Source organism: Pempheris klunzingeri, chromosome 6 (assembly GCF_042242105.1).
Source record: "Pempheris klunzingeri isolate RE-2024b chromosome 6, fPemKlu1.hap1, whole genome shotgun sequence".
NCBI classification, from domain to species: Eukaryota; Metazoa; Chordata; class Actinopteri; order Acropomatiformes; family Pempheridae; genus Pempheris; species Pempheris klunzingeri.
Window position 1 is genome coordinate 25,146,074 of NC_092017.1, and position 20,529 is coordinate 25,166,602.

General features: G+C 42.6%; 1 protein-coding gene across 2 annotated transcripts; it reads left to right on the plus strand.

Annotated features, from left to right (window-relative positions):
- The first annotated feature begins 9,713 nt into the window (after positions 1-9,713).
- b3galt2 (UDP-Gal:betaGlcNAc beta 1,3-galactosyltransferase, polypeptide 2) lies at positions 9,714-20,239 on the plus strand. 2 transcript variants are annotated; one of them, XM_070832346.1, is made up of 2 exons: positions 9,714-9,811; positions 17,919-20,239. In XM_070832346.1, the coding sequence occupies exon 2, from the start codon at positions 18,271-18,273 to the stop codon at positions 19,603-19,605; it is 1,335 nt and encodes a 444-aa protein (XP_070688447.1). In that variant the 5' UTR covers positions 9,714-9,811; positions 17,919-18,270; the 3' UTR covers positions 19,606-20,239. The 2 variants fall into 2 exon arrangements, with proteins under 2 accessions (XP_070688447.1, XP_070688448.1); XM_070832347.1 differs by lacking the exon at positions 9,714-9,811 and adding an exon at positions 10,430-10,500.
- Positions 20,240-20,529: the final 290 nt, after the last annotated feature.

The following is a 20,529-nucleotide window of genomic DNA, read 5'->3' on the forward strand; positions in this document are numbered from 1 at the left end:
CCGTTTAGATTTTGCTCCCTTTATGATGTCATGAGGGGAGCTGTTGATCACGTGACCTCCTCCAGCCCTTCAGCAGGCCGACTGTCCCAGCAGCAGATTGTTCTGTTCCTCTAAAACTGAGCTGAAAACAGCTGCAGCAGAGAAAAATAATGTGCTTTTTGAACGTTAAATTATGTAAACCTGTTCTACTAAGACCTCCACAAACAAACTTGAATAAGAGCAGAATATAGAACCTTTCAGACTGTCAAGTTTATTGAAAATAAAACATGAAGGTGAAGTGAATAATTTAGATGTAAACTTCCATCTCTTGCAGTAACAGTAACAATGAAGCACTAACTCAATCACGGCTGTATCATGTTGCCACTAAAGGAGGAAATGAGAGATAATGTAAAAGTAAAATATCAAAAACAAAGTACTGAGTTGTGACATGAATAAATCACATGGCCTCATGCTAAGAATATGAGTAATCATGTGTTCTGGATGAGCCAAGAGCGGCGCATATGTCCTTTGAACAAGCTGTTCCATTTACAAAGTTAAGTACCTCAAAAGCATCTGGAACTAGAAAACAAACACAGTTGCATTTAAACAGGACAGCAAAAAACTGAGCGACAGCAAGATTCCTACTTTGATCTTGTACATCAAGTCCACATACAGTCGACCACACAAATACACACACTGTCAAATACAATTACTTCAATTGGTATCAAACAAATATTAAACTTTCAGTTTCAAAATAAGTGTGTTGATCTAACTTGATTCACCAAAACTAATTCCTTTGTGTGTTACCATGTGAAGTGTTTTTTGAAGTTGGTTAATTCTTTTGAACGTTTTTATCGTAGGAGGTTGTGAAGTTGGTTACTGGGAAGAAACACATTTTGTCTATGTGTGCTATACTGAAGTACACCTTGAGGGACTTGCACTTACTTATTTTTATTTATTATTATTTATTTAATTCACTTATAATGGAACTTTTTCACTGTGGTTCTACTTAAGGATCTGAGTACTTCTTCCATCACTGACGAGCTTCAATGATGAGGAGTCAATATTAGTCAGATCAAATGACATCAGTCACACTTTTGATGTATTTAAACATCTTTTTGAACCCTGGGATACAACAATAAGTCTGTAGTAAGCAAATAGTAATGAGAAATAAGCCTATAGTTTGGGTTTCTGCCTGCTGCCTTCCCAGGACATGGAGGCAATTTCATGTGTGATGTAAGAAAAATACATAAATCAAACATGATTCTTTTGACCGGTGTGAGTGTGAGAGTGAGTGGTTGTCTGTCTGTTTGTCTGTATGTGGCCCTGCGATTGGCTGGCGACCAGTCCAGGGTGTACCCCGCCTCTCGCCCGAAGTCAGCTGGGATAGGCTCCAGCTCCCCCGCGACCCTGACGGATAAGCGGTATAGAAAATGGATGGATGGATTATTTTGACCTGTATGAGTTTTTACACTATAGAAATACATTTAAAAGCTTCTTCCACCAGAAACGAAAAGTTAAATAATTGTAGTTTCAACTGTTTTTTCTAATACACATAGCCCCATGATGTAATATAGAAATAGTTTTAGAAAAATGTGACCGTTAAAAGGGGAAAATGTTTGGAATGGAAAAGGCTCGAGCAGTGTTTTAGCCAGCAGTGCTCACATTATCAGAAATATGCAGGTGCACAGAGCATCTTTGCTGGATGTTTCCAGCTCCACTATCCCAGAAGATCTATAGAGGCTATCTCTCCACACCAGCCGTGCTCTGTCAGCTCAACTCTATTTGGTAATATAAACATTTAAGCGGAATTGCGCAAATAGAGAATGACCCCCCCAGAAAAGCCAGTGATTCATCTCTTATCTGTCTGGTGTCTGCTGCTCTAGGTCAGAAATTCAGCTCGATCATGGCACAATTTTGGTTCACTGACTGGGCCTGGATCTGAACTTTTCTTCATCTCGTTATTTTTTTGTTTAGAATATATTGTATGTCCAGCCGTGAATGCCAAACTGTCCCTCACAGCAGTTCAGATAACAGCCCTTATATCACAGCCACAGGAAATATTATTTCTGACAGGCTGGCAGTTCCATTAAACACAGGTCACTTCAAATAGAGCTCCATGCAGCAATTTCACCACCATTTTAAATTGGTGCACAATGTAAATTAAAGCAGGTGTCCATAGTAAGAGATGGTTCAAACAATGCTATTTACTAGTTGGAATAATTAAGATATCGGTCGGACAGCGACAGGCTAGCTGTTCCTGCTTTGCTTCCCATCTTTTTGCTAAGCTAGGCTAACCACATCCAGGCTCCAGCTCCATATGTACATGTACATTAATTTATTTTTTATCAATGTCCACTTGGTTGGCAGAGTCACAAACTGGAAATCCATCCCATCATCTGACATATACTCACCTTACAAAGTCAATATCGATAATAAATCAACAGTGAGTCATGCTTCTGGCCACCTGACAAATGAAAGTGCAATATCACCTCACTTAAACTGGCTGAATGCTGCGTTCACTGGGCAGCCTGTCGTTTGTTATTGGATGGATAGTACGTACAGTGGGGTTAGAGAGCTGTAAAAAGCTGCCATATCTCAATGGCTACGTATTTTTCAGCACTCCCTCCTCTCCATGTACTTACACAGACTAACTGTTATTAATAAAAGGTGGCCCAATGGAATTTGTGATAAGGTTGCTAAAAGGAAAAGTATATGGCCATTTCTTTATGTTACTGATAGTATTAATCTCTCTCTGCTCATTTTATCAATGATGAATTGGGCACTTAACAGCATTTGAGCTCCTTGAATTGATTGCAGTAACAAACATATCAAAGCAGAAACTGATAACTATTGCACTTAAACAACAATCTAGAGTGACAATATCCCATTTGAAACCCAGTCACATGTGAACATTGTCATGGTTGCGGATGATAATGATATTTTTACACTCTTACTGTACCTACTCAGAGGTCAGAGGTCATCTTACAGCAGCTGGTTATGCATGTAGCCTCATCCAGGTGGCCCACAGAGCCTTGCAGCCGAGACGTGTGGTTGATAGACAGCTTCTCCTACTCCCCCCTCTTGTCTTCCTCCCAGACACAAGGTCTCTTTAAAGCATATTGATATACAACTAATTGGATGTTATTGCACAGACTATAATTTTGTTTATTATGTAATGGCTGGGAACATTATGCATCTATTAGAGCCAGTTAAACCTGTATCTGGATGGTAAATTCTTTGTTATCACATGTATATTTGTTTTCTTGCGTGCACGATAACAGATACTTTTTATGTAGTATGTACATGGTGGATAGTTCTGCAAGGCTGTTCAGTGCACATATGCAGGAGAGACCCATAGAGAATGCCTTTGTTCAGGGTCCAGAATTGGGTAATATAATGTGGGTTATGAGGTGTGGACTACCCAAAGTCAATATATCTTGGATCAAGAACAAACTTTTGACCATGCCAAGTCAGTATTGATCTGGTCTGAGAAAGATTTACTAGTTTAGTTTAACTGACAAATTGATTTAGTGGAATTTGTAAAACTAAGATACGCCTTTGCAGAATAAATGGCCTTGAGACTATACCCCCTCCAGCGTTGTGGTGTGTCTTCCTCGAACTCTGGTCCTTTACTAGCGGCCCGGGAGTTTGAAGGTTATGTGTGGTATCTCAGCTGTTCCTATGATTGCACTCCTCTGGACAGGAGCCTCAGATGTTGCTCCACCTAGAATCTACTGGAGCCACTCTCCCAGTTTGTGGGTCACAGCCCCCCAGTGCTCCGGTCACCGCCGTCACCTCTGCAGCCTTCACTTCCCACATCTTTTCTATCTCTTCTGTCTTCTTCCCTTGGTATATTTTTTGATCTGCTCGTGTTCCTTCTTTCTGATGAAGCTGTCGTCTGGATTGCTCCATCTATCACCACTGCCTTCTTCTGTTGTTTGTCAATCAACACAGTGCCTGGTTGGTTAGCCATCATTCTGGATCTGGAAGTCCCACAGCCACTTTGGCAGCCATCTTCCATTCTGACTGTGGGGCTTCGTTTCGACCTACTTTTTTAATGGGAGTCTCAAGATAAGACTTTTGAAATCTTGAGATAATTTTGCTGACAATCACGACAGATTCTCTCTGTTGTGTTTTACCACTTTATCACTTAAATGTGCATCATGTACATCTACATTCATACTGATCCAAGTCATATTTGTTTTCTCAAGAGCAGTTTACAAGGAATAGTTTAACCTACAGCTTTTTATCCTTTCTATTCGATTTCGATACTGTTAATTACGACATCACTTCACACACACACTTCACTTCTTGCCCTAAAAGGAATGTAATGCTTCCCTTGTAACTGTCCAGATGAATTCCTGCTTCCACCGCCGGCTCTTCTTGTTTACATTGCTCATTTGTACATTGTGGCTGGATCCAAGACTGTCTGACCACATCTATTTCTGGCAGTGAAGATCTGACAGCTCTGGCTTTCTGTAGCCCAGGCTGTGACGGATATCTCGTGTCCACATGTGTCTGGATATGAATTATCTGGATTACAATACATTGCATGTATACAGACTGAAATCAGAGCTCTCTTTCTTGTGGAGAAACACATGCACGTGTGCTCCCTCTCATTGTTCTCTCTCTGTATGCTGACAGTAAAAATCGCACTGCTTGTTGCTCATCTGTGAGAATCCAGACAATCCATTCTGACAGGCGTGCTACTATTCAAACCGCCTGCCAACTGCTCGCATTTTCTGATTGGATCTGCTCAGGAAAATGTATTTCTATATGGATCTGGCAGACATAACTGTAACTTAATCAAAACATGCATAGACATGATTAAAATGTGTTGGTTGCAGGTGCTGAGGTAGTCAGGGGCAGCTGTGGTAGAGCGGGTTATCCGCTAATCGAAAGATCAGTGGTTTGTTTCCTGGCTCCTTCAGTCCGCATGTTGGGCAAGATACTGAACCCCAGTTTGATGCTGTGCATCTGTGTGTGAACGATTAGTCCCCCCTCCCCCAGTAGCCCCCACCGCTGGTATGTGAATGTCGTATTAAAATGCTTTCAGTGGGCAAAAAGACTTGAAAGGCGCTACACATGTACAGTCAGTTGTTATTATTTGAATGATACAAGTCACATTTAAACTTGTCCAATGTTCTTTCCTATGCAATAAACTCCGGTTTTTGTTCATTGGGCAAAGACCTGAGTCTGAGTGAAGGCAAAGCCAGTCACAGAGACATCCCTACCTGCACTTGAGGCTCTGCCACAGGATATTGCGACTGCACTCCTTAACAGAAGCAATAACAGCTCGCGTTTCATCTGAGACTGCATTTCTTAAAAGGCGTAGCATTGAGATAACCAACTTTTCCTTCCTCCTCTGAGAGGGAAAGAGAAAGTGAAGCAAAGAACAACCTGAGGAAAATGTGCTTTATAAAGAATTAGAACAAAGAAAAAACAATTGACTTATCAAATGGGTAAGCTCACAATGTGAATAGGTAGATATAACTGCATTATTTGCCTTGTCAGTTAGCATTTCTGTTCAGAACTTGGCAATATGACGAATTGACCATGACTGAAAGCATAGAAATTAGAAATTATTCAAATGTGAAAGGGTTTCCAGGTTGAAATGCAAATGTTGGATCATTTGCGTTTGAACTTCTTGCTTTGCATAGAAAAGAAACTGCACTGTGCTTTTTTACTTTTTCGCTATTTGGAAGTGTGTTTGAAACAAAAAACAAAAAAAAATACAATAAGGAAATGTGTTCTCTACCTTTATTTGCTTTATCCTAGCAGTCATATTTTGTGAATAGCATCTCCCTTCGTGCCAAAGCACAAACATGCTTTTATTTACTTTTCAGTTAAAGGTGTGGGCGCTTAAACTTTGGAAGATAAAAGGATATCACATTACAGAAGGGTGCAAGCTAGTTTATCAAAACTGAGTAAAGTAATAAAGTGTGGGTTTGCGTGTGTGTGCATTTTGTCTACTTTATGTGAGGACATCTGTGTATGTGTCTGTGTGCAGGAGAGTTTCAGCAGGAGAGACAGATGTGGTGCTCCAAGATACTCCCCGAGCACCGGCAATTAATGATGACAATTTAAATTTTGATACGCCGGTCTTTGCCGAGGCAGCCAGGCTAGACGAGTTGAGGAAGTCACCTATCTAATAGATGCCACATGATATTAATGTACAGAGGCGCGCTCCCTCTAAACTGGCAGCCCCGGGAAATCAATCACCACCCCGGCATTACTTTCTTTTGACAAATATGCTCTCACCGGCCAGGTAGCAGAGCTAATGGCCTCCAAAGTATATCTGTCAAAGACACAGCTCCTATTAATTATTCAGTCACCTGCGCTCCTATGCTGTGGTGCAACCTTACAATATTTACAGTGCTGCAAGAGGCCACTCTCCCACCAGCTTACTGTCCCTGAAGTGGCGAGCTGCTTTTGCATGAGCCATAATTCCATCTGCTCCACTTCTGCTAGGAGAGAGACAGAGACGAGCTGCTTTCATCGCTTATCAAGAAACTGCTACAGTCTCTGGGGGTGCGTCAGCGCAAACATGACTGAAAGCTGATGAGGGGTTTGCATTGTTTAAGTCATTAATGAGGCAGGTAGTGTTTCGTCATCGTGCTGTGGTGGAGGGAGAGAGTCGGTGCTTTCAACCACCTCGACCATGTGTTTATTTTTATTTTTTCTCGTCACTCTAGATGTGAAAGCGTGCTAAATATAGTTTGTAATCATGTGTGCATAATGATGCATTGCTAATGTAACGAACAGGGCCAAAAGATGTGACTTCAAATGGCACTGTCTATTGAGAAACATTGCAGGCAGTGTTAAACAAAGAGCACAATGGTGGCAAATCCAGCTGTTACCAGACAACCACTGGCCACCATGCTCTTACCGAGTTAAATCCCCTTTTTTCCGCCCACAGAGGGGGAGAGGGGTGGTTGGCTTGGGAGGAGGGGGGAGAGGAGGAAAAGGAGGGAGTGATGTTGCATTCAAGTGACTGTTGGAAAAATGGGAGGAATGAGCTTTCTACTTGGAAAAACCATCCGTATTAGCTTTAATGTGAAAAACACTGCTTGCAAACGGATTGTTTTTTTATAAATGGACCCGATAGCTCCTGTTCCTGCTGAATTCTGACATAATCATCGCTAATCTGCAGTCAGATGTTTGGAACCATGAACCCATCTCCTGTAACTTAAAGCAAATTTTCTTTCCTGGACATAGATATGTAGAAATGATCTTTTTCTTGATCTTTTGTTTTATGGACCAAACGTAAGAGCAATAAAACAAAGCAAAGCAAAATGTCCAACTAAGTACTGACAACAACATTTCAGTTTCCCTATAAGATCGTTGTCATGTTGCTTCATGTACACTCTGTCATTTGCAAGTTGAAATGACAGTTAAAGTCAGTTATCAATTAATAATCAGTGTTGGTGTACAATTTTAAATACATAAACCCACATATTTTTTTTTTTACAAATGCTACAGTAACCAGTCCAGTATCATGCCAAAGTGTGTGATACTCAACAATACTTTTTCAGTGACGGGTTCGAAGATGCAGTACCAGCAGGGGATGAAAATGACCACAGTAGACAATGTCCAGGAAGGTTATGTAGGGCGGAGCTTAGGATGAAGGTAGACGGGTTAAACACAGCACTTTCACACAGGAGACTGTATATGTATGTTTTTTTTTTAAATTATGTAACCAACATACTCATTTTAACCCAAACTATCATTGTTTCCTAACTCTAACCACATAGTTTTGGTGAATTATTTTCAGAGTGTAACCAGATCTTTTCTCTGGAAGTTTCCCAGAGAATCAGAATGAGTTATGATGATTTTTTGCAGATGTGCAGATGTTTTTTGCAGACTGACTTGCAGTCAAAGTTCCTGCTTATCCCAAGGGAAAACACAAGACAATGCACCCGTGTACAAAAAGCTGCCTCAAAATTGTGAGAACTGTTGTCTAAAAACAATCGCTAAGCTTGCTGTATCACTAAGAAACCCCTTCATTGCTGTGCATGGCCGCAGCCCATCCAGGACGTGGTCCAACCCAGCTCGTCCACTTCGCACTGCTGCTGCCAGTTGGCTTGTTTCTTCCTCACTGCTCTCAACAGAAACTCCACACATCTTCTGTCAGAGACTGAAAAGTCATCTGTTCAGACTGAACTTTGGTCCATGAAAAAGAAAGAAAAAAATCTTCCCTCTTTCTCTTATTGTTTCTAAATAGCAGTTGAGCATATTTGATGAAGTTGATGTACTTTCTCGATTCTTGAAATATTTGGGTTGTATCGGTTTAATGCACTTACTGTAAGTCGCTTTGGATAAAAGCTTCAGCTAAATGTATGTAATGGAACTCAGGGCGCACAATGAAGCAATTTTCTCTTTTTATTATGTCAGACGAGCTCTGAAATGTTGTACGTCTTTGTGAAGGTTCGGGGGATGAGAGGAGTAATAATTAAATAACAGCAGGAAAAAGGAAAAAGCAGAAAACTGGATTATCAGAGCAAACCGGGAATTTATTCACCAACTCAAAAATATTACGTTTAAAAAGGTCACAAAAGAGACTATAGGCTTTGTATAAATAGAGAAAACCAATCTGACTAAACAAGTCCAGTTGCCTTTTGTTCAACTCCTGAGGAACAACTATGACCTGGATGACTGAGAACCTTCACAGACAAATAGTGACCAATGTTAAAGTAGGGTAAGGTTATGGACCCCAGAACACACACAGCCTAAACAGGGCTGTAGTCTTCTTCAGGTCTTTAACCTCAGCCCTGATTACTGCAGGTGGAAGGAAGGGGACGGGTGGAACCAGGAAAGGCATGAAGGAAAACACACACACCCACAAACACACAGCACGACGGCCGTAACAGTGACCTGTGAATGACGGCTTCGGACCAAACGAACGCAGACGAGGTTGTTCACTAGGCTGTAAAGGTAAAATCACTGCTCAGTGTTTTTGTCCTGATTGAAATGATGTTTACCTTTGAATGTGTATCCATGATATTCTCCTTGTTTTTTGTTAGTTTTTAATGTAAAAACTGTTTTTAAGATTGGAAAAAAAACACAAATTCCTTTGACAAAGGTGCTATTTAGCACCTTTAATGATAGGTACTACACCAATCGTGGCTCCCCTATGATTACGAGCCAAAGAACCACTTTTAGTGCTATTTAGCACAACGTATAAACCCCCTTCAAGTAGGCAATAGACATTTGTATTGTTATGTAAAAAATGTGGAACTCAAAAGGCAAAATAATTTCTGTTGCCTCATTCAAATCACTGCTTGACTCGTGTAAAACACAACTGCCATTTAAAGTAATAACTCTCAAACTTTAATAAACTGTTGGTCAAATAACAATAGGAAAGAATATAACAAGAATACCTCATGAGTAATAATGATAATAATAACAATAATGATTATTATTATTATCATTATTATTATAATAGTTGTACCTTTATCAAGTTTCAATTGTAACAGGATGTGTTGGAACGGATCTTAAGCTGGGGCGTGTTTTGTGTGTGTGTGTGTGTGTTTGTGTTTTGTGTGTGTGTGTTTTTTTTGTGTGTGTGTTGAAGTTCAGGATGGATTTTTTTATTTTTCACTCACACCCCCTGAACGCAACATAAACGTCTAACTGGGTCACGTGAGATGCTCCGCTAATAATGCAGTGACGTGGTAGAGTTCCGTCAGTGTAGCGGTGCCTGACAGCCAGCCTACCCGGGCCAGCAGCTGCCTTGCCCGGCTGGGGAATCCGACAGGAGTCGGTCCAAGACGGAGCGGAGGAAAGATCCAGGAGAAGCAAAACAAGAAGGACAAACCGAAGCAAGGAGGTGAGGGAAGACGACTAGTTGTTATTTTTTTCCCTTCAGGACTCGGGGAACATGTTTTTCCAGTGATTGGACTCAGAGGTGGGAGCGGATATTATCTTTTTATTGTGTTTTTTCTTCATCGCTTTCACTGTGTCTCAACCCGCCGAGCAGCCGCACTCCTGCTGCCCTGCCGCCGCTGCTTTCCCCCTCTCCCCTTCGGATAGGGCTCCGGATAAGCTGTGTGCGGATGCTGTGGTGTCCTCTCTTGCATTTCCACGTTGAATAACACCTTCTTTGGAGGCGGAGATAAAGTAGGATAAGATAAAGCAAAAACAAGAGTGAAACAGCGAGAGAAAGGGAAGCGAAAAAAAAAAAATATTGATGAAGAAGTGAGGCGGAGGGAAGCTGTGGTGAATAACGGACTGGAGGAGCAGGAGACGGGGGAAGGAGGAGAGAAGGGGTCGCAGCAGGAGGAAAACCAAAAAGCTGCAGGTTTGTTGAGCCCGTGGGGATGAGGACGTGGAGGGACGTAACACATCCAAGGTGTCGGTGTGATTAGAGGAGAGGGAGCTGCAGGAGGAGCGCAGATTGTCTCCAGCCCGAGGAGGCGGCGATGGCGGGTAAAGGCGCCGGGGTTCACGCACTCCGTCAGCCGACCGCAGCCCTGTCAGCAGCCGCAGCAGCAGCAGCAGCAGCATGAGGAGGAGGAGGTACGCAGCACTGCACGTCTCATCAGTCCTCCACATCCTCATTATTCATTTAGCCTTCCCCGCCCTTCTCGCCCCTCTGTTACATCCAGCCATCCTCCCTTCCCAGCCGCCTTGACTGCTATCCATCCATTCATCAAACCATCCATCCATATGCCCTTCCTCCGTGTCCCAGCATCCTGCATCTCCTCTCCACCAGACACTTTCTGGACCCCCCAGTGGCTCCCTAAAATGTTGCAGGGGCCCCTCGGGCAGGTGTTCCCCTGGAAAATTAAACATAGCTTGATTTTACAAGTACTTTACTCCCCAAGCATGAATGTAGATGGTCTCCATCCATCCTTTCCTGGAGCAGGGTCCTTTTTTTTTTTTTTTTTACCTATAGATCCCTAAAGGTCCAATCACTGTCTTCACATAGGGCTCCGAAGACTGTACTGTATTTATTTACATAGAATCAAGTTTAGGAAACCCCTCCTTGGACCTGCCAAGAGGCCAAGCCAGGGAGTTCCCATTGATTCAGTTCAATTAACAGGGCTTTTTATCCACTTCATCGCGTCCAGCTGCCTGAGCTATTTGGCACCAAAGCTTGTGCATGCTTAGGGATATCTGCTAACTGCTGAGATGGACATTAAAACAACAAAAAAAGATGCAGCTAAGCTCACCATCTGGGGTTTTTTTCACTTTGCCCACCAGACTATGAAACTTTAATGGGGTCTAATTGTCAAACCACCTCATAATTTATTGCTGTGGCGTCTGAACCGACAACCCCCGGAAAGAGTCGAAGCGAGGAGAATATGGCCGAGCTTTATTAACGAAGTAAAACAGAAATACTGCTAGAATTAAATTCAGTGGTAAAAGTTGACAGCAGCACAATGAGAAGGGTTGGATATGACTCTCGCAGAGTGGAAGAAAATCACTGACATATAATATTTACTACAGCTACAGCAGCTCAGGGCTGCCAAAGCTTTATTTCCCAGAGGTCTCTTGTATTTTTGAGTCCAGTTTTAAGAGGCTGCTCGTTCCTTTGTTACAGCCGTTGTTAAAGGACAAATGAATATAAATGTTACACTGTACATCTACATTTTATGGCTTTGACTTGTGCGTTAAAGGGTTCGTTCACTCAAAGCACTGAAGACATTTTCTCAGTAGTTTTGGACTCATTTGGTAAATTTCTGCCTCCATCCCATCACAATGTGTGTTAATGGGATAAGAACTGTGGGTGCTGACAACATGGAAAAGTAAAAAAAAAAAATGAAGGGGTTAAATAACATTTATTTTCATCGTTGATTATTCTGCTCTTTTCTCCCAATTAATCATGTAATTATTTGATCTAAAAATGTCAGTAAACACTGAAAAATTCCCATTACACTTTCCTGACACCCAAGGTGACACCTTCAGGTCCAAACCCCAAAGCTATTCATTTTACGGCAACAACACACTAACAAAAAAACATGAAATCCTCCCGATGTAGAAGCTGGAACTGGGAGAAATGGGTTTAAAACGACCTTAACGACAATCAAGATATGTTTTATACGATAAGTTATATATCCGATCAGACATATCAATTCAGCTGTAAAAGAATCAGCAGCAAAATGTCTTCAAAGAAACTTCCTGTTAACACACGGACGTCACCGGGAACAGTTTTTATTGTAACTAGCTGCTATTAAAACAAGACGTTGCTCTCTTGTATGAAGGTGGTGGTACACCTGGGCAGAGCAACTCCAACCAGAGCTACTGAGATAAGTGAGGAAACGTGTTTGGTTTTTTTTGTCATTTGGCTGAACTGACCCTTAAAGGAACAGATATAGTAATGTTGTGTGATCGGGGGCTCCAGTGGCCTGGCCCAGATCTGACCAGCCTCTAGTGAGGAAGGGTTTTAAAAAAAAAAAAAAAAAACACAGCTGGCCATCCAGTGTCACTCATCTGTTCTGCAACACTTAACGAGAACGGCACCCTCCCTCTCCCAGCGGTCCTATCCTAGATGAGTCACATACACACTCAAACACACCCAAAAAACATTTTATCTCTGTTTTTTATATAGACTTTTTCTAGGATGGACGTTTATTGTTTAGGAGCAGTGGTGTTTTCTGTGTTTTTTTTTTGGAAAGATATTAATTCTAACTCACTCCGTGTGGTATATTTAGTCATTAAACAACTTTGGTCTTTGAGAGTGAACTCCAGCAGGTGCACGGACACAAGTGCAAAAAGTGAAAAACATAATTGAATCAATGGAGAGCATCACCTGCTGGCCAGTAGCTAAATCCCAAAGCCTGGACAAATACGATGCAATAATAATAATAAATAAGAACAGCTAGAAGGTTCCAGGTTCCAATCCAGGTTTCTGTGTTTATCTCGTGTTCTCCCCATGCTAGTGTGGCCACTCTTCCTCCCACAATCCAAACGCATGCAAGCTAGGTTAACTGATGTCTCTAAATTTTAGCCTTGAGCGTGAGTGGATGTCTGTCGCTGTGTGTGACCCTGTGATTGGCTGGGTGTACCCTGCCTCTCGCCTCAAGTCAGCTGGGATTGGCTCCATTTCCCCCGCGAGCCTGACGGATAAGCAGTATAGAAAATGGATGGATGGATGGATGGAAATTACAATTTGATTGAAAAATGTGTATCCACTTATTAAGTAAGCTGTAACACGTGAGCACCATGTGTTACAGTCAGACGTTGAACTAGGTAGCTAAAAGCCATAGATAGTGAAAACAGTTTTCCATTTTCCATTAAACTCCAACAAATCAACCTCAACACTGAAAGTTAATCGTATGAAGAGTAAGAATATCTGTCATTTACAATGTTAAATAACATCCACTTTAAAATCAATTCAACACATTTGGACTATGAAGGGTGGTGTTAGAGAGAGGGATACATTTATTCATCCAGTAGGACTGTGGGAATACGTGAACCAACCCTTTATACAATACCATGTTTTATTAAACATTGCAATTTGCTCAAGATTACTTCTCTTTGGTAAAGGGAATTGGGGCTACCAGCTTGTCAAATACCTCACTGAATCAGATGGAGAGGATGAAAGTTAGGAATAGAAAGAGCAACACCACCCCTCACCTCTATTTCACTTGTTTTCCTGGCAGTCTTTCTGAACTCTCCACTGCAATCAGATGGTAAACAAGAGTGAGAAAATGACAGATTGTTGAGGCAGCTGAACAGGAGCGATGACCAGGATGAGGATTAAGATGAGTCCACAGCAGCACTGAAGGGAGAAGTGTGGACTCACCAGCAGCCTCCTTACTCTCAACCAACTGTTCTGAACAAAGCCTTGGACTGAATTCCCAAGAAGAGTCTTTTAAGATGAGCCCAGCATGACCTTGAGAGAGCAAAAGCAGATGTGAAATTCCTAAAACATGCCTTGTAGGGCCATGGGTGCCGCCACAATGGCAGTGAAACTAGCTCTGATGTTTCTTGCCAGCGTAAGCAGTACAAGTCAGTGAGTGATAGAAGAGAAGAGATAGAGAAAGATGGAAGTTACTCTCAAGACAAAGACCTTTTTTGAGACTTTGGCTTGGTTTTTTTTTTCCGGCTAAATGGAATGCTAACAATGGAGACTTGGAGCCAGGACAGAGTCTCAAAATTAAACGGAAACAAAACAGTGGGCATCCTCCTTGCCCGGTGCTGGCTATAGTTGCTGAGCGTTAACAACTGTATTGTCATCAGACTAGGATAAAGCATTAAATAGAAGCCCTCTAGGAGTCCAGCAGGGTTTGTTACAGAATTAAAGCAAAAAAACTTGATAACTAGAACTAGAGGATCAAGTCTTTATATATATATTTCTGATATGACTTCAAATGTGTTGCTAAAGTTGAGAATACATCCATTACTTCAAAAGTCAGCTAATGGAGCTTCGTCTTGTGAAAAAACAGTGGTGAAAGAAATCAAATCCTCTACTCGAAGTAGACGTACTTCAATGTAAAAATACTCCACAGCTAAAAGTCTGTAGCAATACAAAAGCAAAATGTACTTAAGGTATCCCAAGGGGTCATTATGCAGAGAAATGGTCCCCATTAGCCAAGATGGAGCTTCTTTGAGTGTTATATTCTATAGCAAATAATCAAATTTAAGGTTGATATTAAGTTGATCTTTGTTTTAGCAGGTAAAGGGGACAATTAAATAATAATAATAATGATAATATTTAAGTAAAATAGATGATTGAAGGATTACTGATGTACTGGAGCATGTACTTTATTCGACCAGCTCTTTTTAGTCAAACAGCACCGCCTTGAAGCAATTAGAGCTGAAATGATTAGGACAGGAAATCACTCAAGTAATTCTGATTATTGCCATTCGCTTTTCAAGCAAAGATGTTCATATCATGCTCATCATATGCTGCTTCCATCCTCTATAACGTGAGGACTTGCTGCTAGTGAACTGGATACCTTAAGGTTTTAAACTGTTAGTTGGGCAAAACAAACAATAAATAAAATAAAATAATTGGCACGTTAATTGATAAATGAAAATAAGCATTAGTTGCCACTGAGAAGCAACATTCCCCATTTAGCCACAACAATCACAAATGATTTCTTAGTCAAAGTGGTGTTTTATCACGTGGTCTTTATCAAGGGGACAAGAAGCCTGGCTTTTCTTTATCCTGATGAAGGCCATGTGCTGCAGACCTAAGTGAACATAGAAATGAATCATAAATGTAGTGGTTATTATTATTAGACGGACCTGGAACCTCATTCAGCCACGTAATCGGTCAGGCCTGTTTTCAATAAAGCAGAATTTAACCTCCAACTTCAGTCAACAGCTCACAGTATGAACAGCTCACAAATGGGAGCTGGATTTTCCTTGAGGAAAATGTGTCACTATCACAAAGTGCACTGTTTTACCGAATGAAGGTCATATCCTCATCGACTCCAGCGACGCTTGTTTTGCTTGGATTACCCACATTGTGGAGGTAAAAATGTGCTGTGCTGTTTATGTACACATGGAAAAATAGAGAGTAAACTGCAGAGAATGCCGTTCATGTCACACTGTAGAGGTTTTTCTGTTTCTGTGTTTATTTTCTCGGTTTGAAGCTGATGTGGTGACAGCGGTAACAGTATAATATATGCCTAGTATGTCACTGTGTCACTCCCCCAGCCTTCGTTCTGATTATTGACCGCTGCAGAATCGCTGGGGCTTTAATTAGTGCTAGTGTAACTAATTGGCTTGCATAGAAGTGACATTGATGGGAGGCAAGAAAATGAATTAATGAGAAGAGGCATTGGCAGATTAAATGGAACTGCTAAAAAGTAAAAATTGATGCCTGATCTCCCTGTGAAATTGGCATTTGCATTGAAAACAAAAAAACAAAGTCATACACTCAACCGTCCGCGGTCGTCTGCATGTGAGTGTGTGGGTGGGTGGATGCAGGCATGTGTGGGCATCCATTACATGTGTGTACCTTTGTGTACTTGTGTATTTATGTGTATATGCGCCCTGTGTGTGTGCACACTTCATCAAAGCTCACGTAACTAGATGTTCATTTAGTTGACAGCAGAAATCTCTCAAGCGCTGGATATGCTTCGATGTAAAGTATGTTAACCTTTAGAACAAAGCCAGCCCTGGCCCCTCTCATTCTGCTGTAATTGCTTGCGCTGGGTAAGCACACTCGCCTGAAAAGGTTATCGTGTTCCTTGCCAGTTGTCATGATGAACGAGCAAACATAGCAGGAAATGAAAATTGGAAGTTTAGAAAATCTGCCACACACCGAACCGCCACAAAATAACAGTCTGCTGTTTGGTATCCGCAAATTATTAGAAATCAAGCAAACAAACAAACATAAAAGCAACGCAGGCAGTCAGTAAATTAACACTTTCACAAAGGAGAGATGGATTCAAGACTTGCACTGCTGCTGCATTAATATTCACTAGTGTCTACACAACCTGCAAGTCTCTGCTGGCATATTCTATTTTCTCTGGTGATGTGTGTGTGTGTGTGTGTGTGTGTTTGTGTGAGAGTTAACATGCACATCAGTGATGATGTATGAGTTTGGTTTGGATATAATTATGAGAGATGTGCACATGCGTGTCTTGTGTTGAGTGATTATGTGCACAGTGTGTTTGTTTTGTATACCATTACGGCTGGTCTGCATTCGATTCTGTTTGTGGGTCTTTGAACACAAAAAGAAAGACTTTGCAGTATTTGGTGTGCATACAATTATATGCAATGCACAGTAAATTTTGTGCTTGTGCAAACTCATTGTTTGCCTTGCTGAGTTAGAGAAACCGTGTGTGCATACGAGATCGTCTTTGTGCCTCCCTCGGCGCACAACTCCCTGTGGGAAGCAGATGCAATCACCCACGTCACATTTTGCCTGTGATGTTTGCATCTTCGCATGCATACATCTGTGTGCATGTTTCCTTGTATATCCCGGGTGCAGCCTGGGTGGTCTCAACTAGACAGTAGGCAGCATTGATAAGCTTAAGGTGGAAGGTGAATGGCGGGTGAAGGCTGTTATCGCCAGAGGCTGGCTCAGGCTTCGGCACCACTGCCTGCTGGACCCTGAAAACTCATTTTGACAGATGCATCTCCTCCCTTGCTGTCGACGCACAGTGGGGGGCTGATGACACTCACTTGTACAAGCGGCTCACGGTAGCGTTAGCCGGCACCACGTTGGGCAAACCTGCAATTTATTCTTCTGCCCCAGGCATTAAGCTGAATAATGACATGCAAGAGGCAACCGCCATCTCACAATGCCCAGCACCAGACAGCCAGCTCATAGTTTGCTCAAAGAAGTTTGTGGAGTATTTTATATTATTCGCTATATCTTAGCTGTGAGATAAGTTTGCGAGGATCAAGGAAATGTTCTTATTTTCTGTCATTGTGTAGAGTCATTTAGTCAGCTGTGTTTACAGTGAGACTGATTTATTCTGAAAATGTGTGTTATGCTGTAAGTCAGCAACCAGGCACACATCTGCATGCGCTTTCCTTTCAACCATATTTATGCCTGCATGCACAGTAATTTTTAATTTTTTAATATTCCCTTCTGCCACTGACCTGCACTCGACTGTATTCTCTAAATCTCCCATTTTCTTTCCTTATACCACAGAAGGCTCTGAAGATGTGGCTTTCTATGTGCTTGTCCAATCAAAGATGCTACAACACTGTCATATTGATTCAGATTCTCCCTTTAAAAATGCTAAGTCAGCTTACCAAAAGTGCCATTTACCATAGTGGCCACTGCATCCACAGAAAGCTCTAATTGTGGCATCTGCATCTGGAAGAAATTTATCCAGAATTACTCTGAGTGTGTCGTAAGAAACCATAAATGAAATGGTGAAGAAATAGGCCCACTTGTCCCCACAAGTAGAATAAAAAACACATCTGCAACTCAGACAATTGACATGTGGCTCAGTGCCAGTGAATATGAGGTGCTTCGTTGCCAAGAGTGTTCTCAGTTTCTTTTCTCTTTCTCTTTTCAGATCAGAAAGAGCAAACACAGAGGAGGTGACCCTTATCATATCCTGAAGGAGACGAGACATAGAGCATGATCTTGTGTTTGTCTGCAGTGCCACAGAAAAGCCAGGGAGAAGCCTCCATGGCCAGAGAATCATCGCCTTCCAAGCTCCATAAGGAGCCCTTTTAACCCTACTCCAAGCTGCACTGAGGGGCTCAAACGTTCCCCTGACTCCACCAGGAGGCTCACTCCAACCAATCTGCCAGCTCAGATAACCCTCTGACTGTTGGCAACCACATGTTTGAGGCGACTGTATGTGACCGCCGCCGCCGCCCATTCTCGAGCAGCAGCAGCCTCCTGCGACCCCGATCTGCACCATGCAGTGGAGACGGCGGCACTGCTGTCCCATCAAGATGACCTGGACCGTCAAGCGTTCGCTCTTCCGGACCCATGTCGCTGGCCTCCTCTCGCTGGCTCTGCTCTTCACCCTCTTCTTATTTTTCAGCCACCAGGACTGGCTGCCGGGACGCACTGGGCCCAGGGAAAACCCGTTGGCCTACACTGTCAGGGGCTTCCGCAGCCCCAAGGCAGAAGCCAACCAGAGCAACTCCCTGAGGAGCCTGTGGAGAGACACGGGGTATGTAGCGCCAAAGCCCCTGCTCAATCTCAGCTCTCAGCAGGCAGATGGGGCAGCGGGGGAGGCGGCAGAAGGAGCTGCAGCAGGAGGAGCGGGAGGGGCCAGAATGGGTGTGATGGGGCTTGGGGACTCCATGAGTACTAACAATAGTTTACAGAAGGAGATGGGCGTGGGAGGGAGGCTCAACGCTCAGCCCTATCGCTACATCCTGAATGAGCCCTTCAAGTGCAGGGACAGCACTCCCTTCCTCATCCTCCTCATCGCTGCAGAGCCCGGCCAGGCAGATGCCCGTAATGCCATCCGCCAGACATGGGGGAATGAGAGCATTGCACTGGGCCTGGGGTTTGTCCGTCTTTTCCTTCTCGGCACAGGAAAGAGCTCAGACACCTTCCTCCAGAGTAGCATAGAAGAAGAGAGCCGTGTTTACCACGACATCATTCAACAGGACTATCAGGACACTTACTACAATCTGACCATCAAAACCCTGATGGGCATGAACTGGGTGGCCACCTATTGCCCACACGCCTCCTATGTGATGAAGACAGACAGTGACATGTTTGTCAATACCGAGTATCTCGTCCAAAAGCTGCTGAAGCCAGAGCTGCCTCCCAGACAGAGGTACTTCACTGGTTACCTGATGAGGGGCTATGCACCAAACCGAAACAAGGACAGCAAGTGGTACATGCCACCAGAGCTGTACCCGAGCGAGCGCTACCCAATATTCTGCTCGGGCACGGGGTACGTGTTCTCAGGGGACATGGCCGAGCTGATCTACCAGGCCTCTCTCAGCATACGTAGGCTGCACCTGGAGGACGTTTACGTGGGGATCTGCCTGGCAAAGCTGCGCATCGACCCAGCACCCCCTCCCAACGAGTTCCTCTTTAACCATTGGCGGGTGTCTTACTCCAGTTGTAAGTACAGCCACCTTATCACATCCCATCAATTCCACCCCAATGAACTCATCAAGTACTGGAACCACTTGCAGACCAACAAGCACAACGCCTGTATCAACATGACCAAGGAAAAGAACGGCAGGTACAGACACAGAAAGTTTCACGGAGAGAGGCCACCTTGATGCATCCTGCTACGACTGCCCGCTTCAAAAAAGGGAGATGGGTGCGCTGTAACCACAGCCGGTGGAGGGCATGTTGAACTCAGCACTACACACTATATGGGGAAAAGCACATTGTTTTTGGTATTGTGTACAGTCGATGCTCCAAACTATTTTTTTAATTTGAGAAAAAATGTTAAGTATTGTAAACTTGTTGAGCTATTTCTGAACGGGAGATGGGAGCTTGCACAAAAAGTGCTGCTGCTCAAGAGTGACGTTTATGATAATTCAGGTGCCAACAGACAGGTGTTAATTCATGCTACAGGTAATGTGGCGGCTCTCCTGCAGAGGGCAGTGCAGTATGTCGCACTCAACAAATCTTTAAAAAAAAACAACACAGTTGTGTTTACACCGAAAAAGGGAAACGCACATGTATTATGTCGAAAGTTACACTACCTAAATATGAATGAAAGTACCTTTGACGTTGACCAGTTATGCTGCCCTGTTTCTCAGTGTTTACTTTACAGATGTATCAAAGAATATGACTCTAAAGAGAAGGTTTATCTGTCATATACTGTATTTTATTTTGAAAAATCAATATGAAAGCACTCAGAATCACGTCAGAGATGACTGAGATTGTATTTTTTGAAGCTTTACATTGAGTATGACTCTGCACTTGAGCAAATGTGCAATGAATCAATTAACAATTAAATGTACTGAATTCATTTTCTTTGCAGTTTTGTGTGTGATTTATCTGGCACCCTTTTATAAATTCAAGGACCTTTTTGGTATAATTTGTACTGTACATACATGCCATGGGCAGCAGATATAAGCCTGGGACATAAACTCACTATATCAACTTTGATTTTTGATTGCAACATTTTGATATCAAAACTGATTTGTGCAGAATTTAAACCATAAATCAGAATTGCCTTGAACATCAGTCAC

Excerpts from the sequence above, each read along its gene's own strand:
- b3galt2 (XM_070832346.1), top strand. The coding sequence starts at position 18,271 with ATGCAGTGGAGACGGCGGCACTGCTGTCCCATCAAGATGACCTGGACC.